The sequence below is a fragment of the Opisthorchis viverrini genome (genome assembly GCF_000715545.1).
Source record: "Opisthorchis viverrini unplaced genomic scaffold opera_v5_276, whole genome shotgun sequence".
Lineage (NCBI taxonomy): Eukaryota > Metazoa > Platyhelminthes > Trematoda > Opisthorchiida > Opisthorchiidae > Opisthorchis > Opisthorchis viverrini.
Window position 1 is genome coordinate 586,171 of NW_008751931.1, and position 13,080 is coordinate 599,250.

At 44.3% G+C, this 13,080-nt stretch overlaps 1 protein-coding gene across 1 annotated transcript in view; it reads left to right on the forward strand.

Annotated features, from left to right (window-relative positions):
• Nucleotides 1-12,912: 12,912 nt before the first annotated feature.
• Nucleotides 12,913-13,080, forward strand: part of T265_09406 (hypothetical protein) — a gene marked incomplete at both ends in the record, with an annotated part of 5,004 nt that continues 4,836 nt past the window's right edge. Inside the window, one exon of the mRNA XM_009175453.1 lies at nt 12,913-13,044. Within this exon, the coding sequence (XP_009173717.1) occupies nt 12,913-13,044 (132 nt within the window). The remainder of the gene's footprint in view (nt 13,045-13,080) is intronic.

A 13,080-nucleotide genomic window follows, 5' to 3' on the forward strand; every position in this document is an offset into this window, starting at 1 on the left:
TGTTGAAAAAAAGTAGACATTTTCATGACTTACCATGGTTTTACGGTAAGTTTTACGGTGGTATTTGTGGATACTAGTCACGGAGAAATGCTTCAGTAAAACGAATTTCACTCGTGCACATTACATGGACACATGCACAGAGAGAAATTTGTACTAGCATATTTGATTTGAAGTGCTACTCTCAATCCTTAGCTGTCTTCAAGGTCACGGTATGCCTGAATGGGATCCTGACAAGTAAGCTATCTACTTAAGTGAAATACCAAATAACGATCACTACTCAAAAATGGACTTCTTTTTAACACATTATTGAAGAGTACGTTCTCCAGTTGTCGACAGATCATTCTTGAACTGAGCTCGAAGAGCTTGAAGGGGTTTAGGCGCTGTGGTTGGCTCATGGAGGACAGTCTGGTGACTATAGAGTGGACCTTTCGACCACTGAAAAACAACTGACTGATATTAAAAGCAATTACCAGTGCGGTTGGCCTGAACAAACATGTCAGTATACTATTATGTCCGCTTTGAATAACGTGAAAGTCATGTGCATCCTGTTGCTTGTGCGTGTGTGTGTTGCACTATGTGCATCCTCCACACCTGACTTTGGGACTGAGTTGTGTTTGAGTCGCCATTGTATGGTGAAGTGGGCCACGCCAAATGACAGATAACTCGACATTATCAGACTTGTTAACGCACGGTGTCATGTGGCATGGCATCTCTGTGCGTATATATCGAGATTTTGCTACGGCTTATGCATCAAAGTCTACCCGATGGTTCTTAGGTAATCCGCGGAGTGTGATAGCTGAGTCACACCACATTTTGTTCGATTTGCCTGTGCTGGTGTTATTTGTGTGAATGTGGTGATCCATCTTTGTCCTCGCATTCTATATCCATGTATCCGTGTTGGTAATTACGTCTTGACAGACAACAAGTCCTCGATTGGTCTACGGACGTTTGTCTGCCTCCCTTACTCAAGTGACTTGATTTGCATTAACCCATGCAGTACCAGTTGTGAGCGGATTACAGAGGTGGTTTTAGTAGTGCAATGGATTCGTCCATCGTATTGGAATAATCCAGTGTCGCTAATTTCTAGAACACCAAAAACCACAGACTTTCAGGAATTCTCGACTAGGATAGCGAGGACCGCATTTTGCACTAAGCCTGCGGTTTTCCAACAACGACCATTATCGCATAGATTCAGATAAGTTTCTTCGGTTAGCTCATGGTTCGTATTCCCACTCAATCGGGCGTTCGTCAATTGCATCCCTGCTTAGTAATTCACTGTTCTCTCGGAATTTTGAAGATTGATTCGGTGTGATGCCACTGGGAAAAGCTGATGAACACTACACAGCGAACTTATGATCCAAGGAGAATTTTGCTGTCAATCTCCTACTCGGACATAGCATTCTATATATGGTAAAGCTCACAGAAAAATCAAATTTTAGAACCTTGGTAGGAAGGATTCATCAAATTGAAGGACTATAGGATTCCACGAGTTCGAAGTTCATTCGGCCCTTCTTTTGAGAAATATATTGTATCGTGAGTGATCTTAATCAGATGAGAGCGGTGCAACTGGGATATATCATTACTTTCACACTGCTTTGATCGTGGTCTCTTGTAAATTCATTGATGACCGCTGCTACACAAAGGCCAGTCACACCTTCTAGATGCACTGTGTAGTTACCTAAAGACTATCCTCTTTTGAGATGAGACAATCGAATGAGGGAAGTTTGAATCACAGGCTCTCAATGCTGTGGTCGGTCTTCAATCCGTTTTATGAAGCTGAGCAAAGATTAGTCGCAACTGCAGAATGGAAAGATGAGGGTAGTGAAATTGGCAGTTTAAATAGTGTTGTAATACTGCTTACTGAGTAGCGAGCCTCTGTCACAGATTATTTTATTTCGTTTGAGGCATACTTCATCTGGTTGCATAAATTAATCATGCGTTGGCAGTCATCCTTGTGACAAGTGTATCTGTAAGGCTGTAAATAAAACCCAATTATGGCAAGCAAGTGTAATACGGCCCTAAATACCCGCTTTTTCAAAGCATTTATGGTGGGTCAATATAGGAGAATAATGAACATGATTGATGAAATGCCTCAGTGGGGCGTCGCTGTGTGAAGGCACAAATCGGATGCAGGAAAAGCACTTTATTTGGGTATAAACTATCCGGAAATGAGAGCGTTGAGTCGGTTTTGATGACCGGGTGCCTACAAGGATTTTCTCATCCGTAAATTTGATCATATTCTTACCAAAACATGATCCATGGGATATTCTCGTCTATCTTTATAGCACCATTAGCAAAAGTGATGGAGTTTTCTATTTGGGTAGCTTTATTTAGGTCTGCCGGTAATTGTGATCAGCCAGTCCACGAACGCATTAAACGGTCATTCAACTTTAGGGCGGAAATTCTGCATGCCGTGTAGGCGTCTATCGAATGATTTGTGTAAAAAAAATATCGGTGACTGAGCACCCATTCACGGATAAAATGGGCTTGGGGTGCATGGCAGACGGTTGTTGGAAAGTAAGGCGTTTAGTGTCTACCAATACCCTACTGGTGTCTCCAACTAATTTTTTTATGGTGGAAGCCACAACGGGTATCAACTGAGTGCGATTGCATATCAAAATTAATTAATTGGTCTACTGGCATTTGAACAGGGAAGACTCTCTTGAAGGAATGCATTCGTTTGGAAATTATTTTGTTGATAACGGGAGTACCAACCGGATCTGTCGTTAATTAAGTTCTCCAGCTGATTGTGCTACACAATTTTTCGGCTCCTACGACAACCAAGAGGTTCTAGAAGGTTCACTTGATAGAAAACACTGCGCATTAGTTTGTTGAAGAGTTTTGCGCAACATGAGTAGTAGTATGTTCCGTCAAGAAAATGAGCGTCCTTACTACCCTTGTCCAAACTAATTAACAATAAGATCAGGCACACTTTCATTTTTGTATAAAAAACATCTTTGAGATCCACATGGAGATTTGGCCTTATTCTGAGAGATTGCCACAAAGTCCGTTGTAAATATCTTGTAGAACGAAAATTGAAATTATCTATCAATTGGTCACAAAAAAGACTTGTAGATATCTCGAATAGCCTTCAGTTGTCAAAGCGACCACAAGAGTTCATGACACTACTCCACTAAGTGGTTGTTACAGGCCGGTCGGTCGATCAACTCAACCAGGGCAGGTACTGGGCAGTTGTTTGGCTAGATCAATCATAGCACCTAAGTGTGAGTGCGTTCTCTTGATCAGGCGTGATAACTCACCTGTCTCCAGAATGCACTGGTGACATTCGCTTTCAATGTCAAACAACCTGTCGTTAAATCCCGATATGGTCAAGGAATAGTACTGCTGATGAGCTCTAGTAAGGACAAAGCTCGAGCTTATTCTTCCTTGCTTTGGGTGTATCACCGAGAGTGAATGCGTCAAAACAGAGAGAGGACTGTTCAGACGAGAATAAGGTGATTGCATTTCCTGATCTACCACGTGATCCAGTTCCTGTGACGTTGTTTTCGGTGAAACCTACAGGATATTTCGTATATTTTGACATCTTCATTGAACACTATCAGTATTCATGTAAACCATTGTTTAGGGACGCACAAAATCGCAGGACCGCAATCGTCAAAATGGTGAAGCTTATTTGACAATGTGGTATTGTGTGTAAAATGATGAAACTTTAACTATTGAAACCCCCACTAAACACGACTCAAGGCGTGTCAGCAAATCAACGTGAAATCCGTAATGAAAGTAACAGATCGTAATGAAGAAATTCTCGGGAAAGTCTAATCGTTTGCAAACCAAACAGATACGGAGGATCGGTTCACTGTCACTTAATGTGAGCAGACGAAAAGCGTTAACTGACCACTATCCTCAAGCGTAAGACGCTTTCGGGCCAACCAAAGTCATCATAAGGTAACCGCAGCAGTATCTTGCCGTTTTACTGGGCTGGTGTTTGGTGGATATGCGTACCGCAGTCTGAATCTGGGTTGCGTGGGTCGGTTTCTTTTGAACGTCTCTCTCAATAAATAACCGACTATATGCCAGCTGTTTCGTTTTCCAGATTTGTGATACTTTTCCCGTTATTCGAAAGATGAAGTGATGGTGTGGAATTATTGGTATCTAAGGCAAACTGCAAGGTATATTGCATTTCGTTCTCCCCTGACTAATTTTAGCTACATATGCGTTCGTTTTGGCGTAGACCCTGAACGCCATTCTAACTTTTCATCACCTTGTTGCTTGCCAATGCTTCGGGCAACCATCTTCTCTTGTAATAGCCTATTAGATAGCGATAGCCTGTTAAATAGCGATCGCACGTTCTACCTGAAAGGGAATTTTTAATCTAGCGTAGAACTGCTGTTGAATCTATGGGTCACGAGTTTTCCGAGTAGTGTATCGATTGAACGCATTTGCGAATAAAAAAAAGACGTCCGATATTGGTCCTTCATCCTTGACTCATGATCAGCTGTCCATGAGCACGATTATATTCATCTCGCAAGAACGGTTTGACAGAAACAGTGTTGCGCTGGGGACATCAAAATGTTAACAATGAGATGATTTAGAATCGTCCTTTCGGAACGCTTTCCATTATATTGCCCGAAATTCTAGTGATGTTAATATGCCATTGGCTGCTGGGCATATAATGGTCACCAATTTTGTACACTCACGTGAAGACAACCTCCTTCCAAGCGGAGCGAAAATCGTTTCCTCAAGCGAGTGATAAAACTACAGGTAGAGATGTTTAGCTAATCTGGACAATTTTTCCTTCAGGATCCCTGGACTTACTTCTCCGGACCCATCACCCTGAAGGGATTTGTCTTGTGCAAGAGTTCGCTAACAAGCTCTTCTGACAGGCCCAGTTTAGCTGCAGGATGTTCATGGTTGAACCATACCAAGTTAGGATATGATGAATTTGCCTAGTCAAGATGAAAGCCCAAATATGCATGCCGTAGGTTTCTGTAGCAATTTTTAATGGCTCTTGCGTTTCTGTGTCCCACGTAATTAATCAGTACATTTTTAGACATAATGCACTACTCATACGGTTGCTGAAAACTCTTCGACAGCCCAAGAAGGGCGAAAGCTGTCGTGGGTTGTCGAAAAATTTTCAGCAACCTTACGCGTAATGTATTACTTCCATACATGTGCCGCGATATCTCGAATACCGTACCACCTGAAACATGAGGCGGCCTGGCACAGCACATTCACTTGCATGAAATCACAGTCCCAAGAAATCTGCGCGGTAAAAGCTCCGAATTGAAGTTTGAGGCTCAAGATTCCTGGCCCGGTAGCGAATGGAGTCAAATGTCAGCACGCAGTTGTCACTATGTTCCAGAGGAGCCTCAATCATCGCTTGATCGATGAAAAGACGATCAGATCCAGTGAAGATGGCTGTTGGTTCATGCAATATCTAGTGGGCTCATCGATATGCCTAAACCAGCTCTGGTCGGCGCCGATGCAAAATGTTCACTTAATCCGATCTACTGAGGTTCCGTTGAGGAGGCCTTGGGAATGGCAAGACCACACATCATTAAACAGTGCTCCAGTTAAAGGCTAGTAGTTCAAGGGTTTATAAAACGAACAAACTGTCTTCCAGAGGACTTGAGGCAATGAAAAACGATGTGTTCACAGTGGAAGTCTGTATTCCGTTCACCTCAAAAGAGTGCAAATGGTAGAGAGGTTCACTGAAATTGGCATGGTGTGGCCTAGGTGATGAACCACGCCACCTGTCCTCATCTGTTTCCGATCAACCCGGAAAACTAAGTTGCCGTCAAATAACCTTCATGATACCTAGTGTGCGCCAGTATTGGCGACCATGTGCCGTCGATCAGCGCAACCTGACTGCTGAAAAACCGAAAACTTGTTGAAAAAACTGGAGTTATTCAAATGCAAGCGTTTCAAAGACAGTTGTGCTTTTTTCGAAAGCATGAGGTAGGGAGATGTTGAGACACCATAGTTGCCAGCAGATCTGGCTGCCCCTTGCTGGCTCTGATCCCATGGCTCAGAAGGGGCCTCCAACGTTCAACTATCTGCCTTTCGCCTTGGTGATTTCAGCTCTTCTTTTCCCCTTATCAGATCTTTTCATTCATCTGGGTTTCATTTCCCATTGAAGTTGTGTTTCCGGGAGCTCCATTTGACCTTCCGTGGACAGGACTTCCAAGGCTTGTCACCTGCAACGCTCCGAATCCTAAATGTTTCACTCCTGGTGCACCGTTGAAGAATTCGTTGCAAAGATGCTGTTATTAGTTCTATTGGAATTTGGGGTACAATTCGGCCATCAAGGAACCTCGGCGAGGCTGTGATGTGTCGCTTGGTCGTTGCATCAAGCGACCAGGTAGTGTTGCTTTTGTTAACAACCTCAACAGGCTCGTTATAATAAACAGCTCCACCCAAAATTCAGCAGAGAGTTCCTATTTTTAGCAGCTCCCGTTGACTTATTCTGCAGCGGCCTCTTCAGTTCTATGCTTGCACTGAACCCTCGCTCGTCCGTGACCGGCACGTATAGCATCGAGTATATTCTCCATCTTTGAGATACCTTTAAAAAATTAGAAATCACTTTAGTTTCTTTCCAGGACAACTGTAGAAGAAGGTTGGTTTGTTTTCTTTTCCTTGGAATTATCTTACTCGAAGAGTTTCGTGCCAAGCATCCTTAAAAGCAGCAACAATCTCCCAAGTTTTATCGACTTTGACCTTCTGAAAATCAAGTTCAGATGAGCATCCTGGGTTTTTTTATGTGGTTTTTACTGGTGAAGCAGTAGCTATCTTGATTACAACGCCAGAGAGCTGGATTAACTCTATGGCTACAAAAAGCCCAGATGAAAAGCGATAGGCAGTCTTTTAAAGAGGAGGCTTCGTTGCCAATTTGCGTCCTGTTTGCCGTGTATGTTCGCATTTTCAAAAGACTTTAAAAAAAGCACCAGGTTGTTTATCAATGTCCCGATTAAACGGAAACACTTGCACCATTTTCTGCAATTTGTTAATGTGACATGGTTTTATTGTCGTGTGAGCCTTGTAATCTGCTGAGGGAAATCTCACCCCTGAGATAGTTGCAGCTGGTGCAGACAAGGTTGCCATAAGGCTTGTACTGTCAAGCTATAGGGTCATTTTTCAAGTCCCTTCGCATAAAATACCTGACAAAACGCTTCTCTCGTTAGAATTGTTGACTAGAAGACAGGCGCTATCTCAATGAATTATTGGAGTAGCGAAAGGGTTCGGTGTTGATTTTGCGCAAGCGAAAACTGGACCAATCTCAAACTTGACGCGGGGTCGCATATTAGGCCATTAGGGGTCCATGTCGCACCAAGCAGCAGTTTGAACGGGCTGGTAGACGCGACCAAAACACTCTGCGGTTGGCGAAGAAGGTCCACCAGATGCTCCGGTCGTGAAGCCCCTTGCGCGAAGGCAGAATTAGACACTTCATTGATCGCGCTGCCCAACCACTTCGGCCACAACTCAAGAACATCGAACTAGGGATCCTTCCCATTGCAGTTGCTCAGGTGTCCATAGTGCATCAGTGGTAGTAAACTATTTACGGAAGTAGGAATCCGTAAATGTTTGCCGGCTCAATACTGATATAAATAAGCCTCAGTGCCCTGAAGCCCGCCCGTTACCCGTGCTCTTCTCCATCACTAAATTTCGAAGATACATGCTGGTTTTGACGGTCACTTGAGACTGTTCCATAGAAGTGTTACGTCTAGGTATCCTTAATCCTTCATGGGAGACAGACAGGCCTGAGTGCAACAGCTACCAACCTCACTGGTAGAGCGCCTCCACTCGACTACGCGAACTACTTTAAACTGGTTGGAGTAGATGTATTCTCCTGGTCACATCATCGGCTATCCATTGCGAGCCCGCAAACCCTTAAAAACAGTGCTTACTTTTCATTTCGGTGGCCTCCACAATGAGAGATCCATGCTGACAACTTTTGAGTGTCCATAATCGGTGCTACTTTCCTTTGGCACCTCCATCATCTTGGTGGCAGCAACCGGCATCAATTTGTGGACGTGTGGATGCAGGACAATATGGTCGACAGGGTTGCAAACACGAATTCAACCAGTCCTGCAAATTTTAAATTGAAGTTGCCCTTGTACCTTGCCACAGTGGGCTGTTTTGCGGACATTTTGCCCCCGACGAGCCTGTCGACAATCGCGGGTGCTATGAAACTTACATTGTAACATTTTGCGAAGGCGCGCTGCATCACGCCTATTTGTCACCCGACTTACAACCGCCTCCATCCGCCGACATGGCGTTATTTGTCTAGCGATGCTCATCAAACACGATGACCCACGACCGAATTTATACCAGCAGTTGAAAACTACACTGCTGTCCGAAATTCTGTACGGATTTAAGTGTCCGTGTAGAGCTGGTTGGCGACAGGGCCACCGATATTGTTTCGCAGCTTAGCAGCAAGAATGTCAGAATGGTTGCTATTACATTATACCACAATCACATCCTTATTAGAGCGTACATGCTCTTGGAAATCTGAAACGCTGGGATATTTAGTCGTCAACTGATATCTGCCAGAACCGTCCGATGCTGCCCTTCATGCTCACACTATAGCTGATACTCCAAGTTTTCCGCCACTTTGCACACACCTTAGTGTGTATTTTTCCTGAACATTGCACATTTGTTTTTCACTCTAAAACCCAGGTTATCGTTGCTGGCTTTGCACTTATGATGTAACTCAACATCTAGTGACCTCCGGTCGATCCATTTGCTGCTCAAACACTAATTCCACTCATGCTCTGAGTCTACAGAAGACAGTAAAACGTATACTGGCTCACCGAATGAATGAAAGTTGCAATTTCAATACGGCTTTATTCTAAGGCGAGACTAAAAAGTAGCCGTTTGGTACCCAGCATGCTTCTCCGGACATGCGCTCACTCACCAAATCAAGGTTGTGAAATCGCACCAGGGGTTGAGCCAATGCAAGCAGTGCAGATTCCTTACCCGTAGTACATATCTGAAATCACCCCCTACATACCCTGCAGCCCAAGAAGCCCTGAGGTTTCACACATGGGTTAAACGTGGCTGAGACAACTTGTTCACGTGAAGGACTTACCCAATGTTGATGGATGTACACGATCGACTCTACTGATCGTGGTAGTGTTCACATCGTACAAAAAGCAGAAAACTGAACGACACTCTTCGCCGCTCTAAACAACGTTACCAAGCAAAACAAACTGCGGCCTGATTCAGCGTTTGCACTCCATGCGTTCGATGGGGAACATCGAGGCTAAATCTGGTAGTGAGTTAATGCCGCAGCATAATTTTGACTTATGCGCGCACGCTCGCTTTGTTGCCATTCATAGGACGCCCTCTTGGGGTAGGAGAATTCAGTGGGTTGAGCCATGCTATACTGTCTGATTGTCTTAAATATGCGGGGGTAAACACAGCGGGGCAGATCACCAGCGGCACGACAGGTGAGTCTAAGGATCAGGTGTAAAGGATGCGCTTTGTGCAACACAAACGCACAAGTGGAAGGACGCCCATCATAATGCACATGGCACCATACAAATCAGGTAGTTGACACAGAGCTGTAGGACATCCACTTGAGCTTTCAGCCTGGGTTCGACAAGCATTTGGGACGGAAACAGCATCAAGTTTTTTTCGAGCATCCACCCTATCTGCACTTGATTACGCAATTTTTCAACAGATGCATCATCAGGTAGCAAGCATTAGAGCTTGTCTGCACGGTGCAACAATCCGAGGACGTCCATAAGCTTGTGAGCATTACAGTTGTAGAGCAGAGGATTGATTCTGGCAGCGTGGCGGAATTTCCAGTCATTTTCGAGGAACACACTCATTTGCAAATCAATTTGGCTTGCCTGAGATACAACTGAATCTCTCGTTTCTGATATTCCTCTGGTCATTTTGTTTTTTAATACTGCATTGGCTGTGACGTGGGGAAATCAAGTCACCTGTGGCCCTGAAGCAATGTTTGTGAAGATTTCAGAAACTTCGGCTTCTTTTTATTCTCAACGAACATAGGTCTACTTGCCACAGGTATGGCCATTTTCTTCTACGCGCCAGATGAAAACAACACCTGTGGGGCACAGAGGTGGACCGTTGCTCATTCATGCACTTTGCGTCGCCAAGCATATGTTGTATGTCATTGTGAAGGCTAGTCAACCCAACATTTTACTGATTTTCATGTTGCTTATGGCCCACACTGATACGCAGAAGCGACACGTGGAGGCTTGCGGTATCAGGCGTGTTGGAGTTTGCCACCCTAAGGTCCTTCTCATAACCGGAAAACTGGGGCAGAGACACCAAATACACCTCCTTGCTAAAGTTCAAATAGGTACATTTCCTGCTTTTTCGACAATTGATGAACTGTAATCAGTTCGGTCAGATCATCTGAGTAATCATATAAAAGGCCTAGGTCGTCAGCTTTCTGGATGCCTAAGTAAACTACCATGTGATTTGGAATAACTGAATTGTTTCAGATTGTCCACCAGAGTGGATAACATAGTACACTGGAAGCAGGACGTACTACTGTGTGAATTTGCCAATTGATATAATTTGTGGGAGTGGCTTCACATGTGCTTTAGCGGGAACGTTCCAGCGAAGAAATCTGCAGTTTAACAGAGCATGTCTGCTTATGTCCCTCATGCAGCCGCTCTTCTTGTGGAACATTTTATGGATGATGTCGTCAAGGGCTCGACCAACGTCGGCTAGTACCACACGATTGAAGTTTGTAGCCACTTGCGGTGGTCCTTTTGCAGTTAGGCAAATTACCATAAACTATCAGTTCCGGCAAAATGTATGCCGACAGAAGACATTGTTTTTCCAGATTATCTTGTGGTGGCCACTTATAACCTCTTCAACTAGTACAAGCAGCATATACGACAGGGTCACTGGATGATGGGTTTTCATGAGGCTTAGTCAGATTAACCCTAAACATTTGATCGAAGGCCTCATTCCTTTAGCCACATCAAGCTTCCCCCTCCTCTAGATTTTTTGACTTTTTGAATGGCCGATAGGTGATGCATACGGTTTTTTTAACGCCACCCGGTTTGCGAGGATGCTCTGGATCCATACAACGTATTTTTTAGCCACTCATTGATGCACCCGTAGAGGTAACAGCAATCAAAAAATGGTCGTCCCTGTTTCCGCGGTAGCCATCCGCGGACATTACTGTTTTATTGTTTTCGGTCGTGTGCTCCATCCCCAGCAGGTTACCGTTGCTACCCGAGTAAAGCAAATCAGCGTTTTGAAAGAGGCTCGGTAGTGATCGCCAGTCTTACATTGGATAACTTTCTTTCTGTGATCTATGCACTAATTCAATAATTCAGATTGTTCTAGAGATGGAAAAGCCAACCATACTCGCTCCGGAAATGTCACCACCATGAGAGCGCTTGCGTAAGTTTTCCAATGAGGAACGTCCAACCAATGAAGTTCTGCGGTATAAGCGGGGCGTCCGTAGTGCTTCTCGTTTCGTTTTTGTGAAATCGTGACTAACGATCGAAAAAAGACGTGTGGCTATATTGATTTCATCATTTACCTGACGCCTACGACAATACTGGTGGCCGGTTGTTGCCATCGGTTGTTACCTGCTGAGCTGACGCTGTGTCTCGGATTTTTAGCGGCTCCCCTGAACGCACTTCGAATTTGTCAATATTCTATCTGTCCAGCGTAAACAGTTGCGTGACGGTTTACTTGGAATCTGTAAGATGCCTGTCTCATTATGAAAATTAACATTGGTGCCACTACGCTGGTGGCAGTGCACCGTAAGTTTGCAACATTTGGTGGGAGTTTACTCGTTAGATACTTAGAAACTGCTAAGCGGAAGGAGGTCGTTTATTTTAACACGGTGGCTTAGCAGCAGTTAAAATGAAAATAATGGGCAGATCAGTTTTGCAATGTAGAGTTGTAAAACTTTGTGAAAAATGCCTCTCAGTAAGCTCTTAATTTTATTAGACTCCGACAAACTTCATCGCACTACTCGGCAAGGGCATACAGTTGACGAGATCTCATCCCCTTGAGCAGTTGACAAACATAATTTAGAGTACAATGACAGCCGTATTGATGCCTTAGAATTTAAGTGTTTGGGCACACGTGCAGCCAAATAATTTGTAAACATTATTATAGTATGCGGCGCAATGGTGTCTCAAAATCTGCAGGAGGCTCATTTCTGCCAGCGCCTAGATGCACAATATATTTTACTGCAAACACCCTGCGGGCGAAATACAAACTTTAACGTCAAAATGTTGCACTTCTTTGCATATATGCGTAGACTGAAAATCCACCTCATCTGAAGTCATTTTTTGCGATTTGTTTTAATCGATGTCATTTGAAAATTATTGGCGCACATTCGGCTTTGAACTTCGTCTGCTATGGCTTCGGAAGTGGCTTTTGTTGAGAAATTTGTGGGTGTATCGTTTTCATCCTTCAAGGCATTTGAGAAGACCTTAAATGAATACATGAAGGATAACTTTGTGATATTTGTGCGTTCATCCAGTAATCGAAGCACCAACACTATTTGCGTTACGGATGGATGTACTACAAATGCAGCAGGCTCCCTCCAAGACCAACGGAAAGCCGTGGAATCCAAAGAAGCTAGTAAGCCGAGCGTAATTTCTAATAAAAAAAGTACGCGAAGCACTAGCTGCCCAGTGCGGTTTTGCCTACGGAGGCAAAGGAACCAACTGGCAGTGACGTCTTATTTTCTGGAACACAACCACAAACTGTCAAAGTTTCTTTACGATCGGCTTCCAGTCAATCGACGCTTAACCGAAGACGAGTTGGGCACATGCCAGGCCCTGCTGAGATATGGAACGCCGTCATCTGAGGTGCGGCAGTTTGTGGCGGATGAATTCGGAAAGATTCTTACAACTAAGGATATACACAACTACCGCCGGAAGTGTCGACCGGCTATGTTGAGTAGGTGCCTAATGGTTGGGTTTTAATGTAGCAGATGATATGCCTTCGGTCCTGGCAAAACGTCGGGAGATCGGACGCGTTCTTGTGTGTCAGGGAGAGGAAGGTCACTATAGCCACATATGTTTCTCCCGATGGCAGCAGATAGCGTTATTCCGACGCTTTCCCGACGTAGTGAATGTGGACCGGACACATGCAACAAACCGCCTT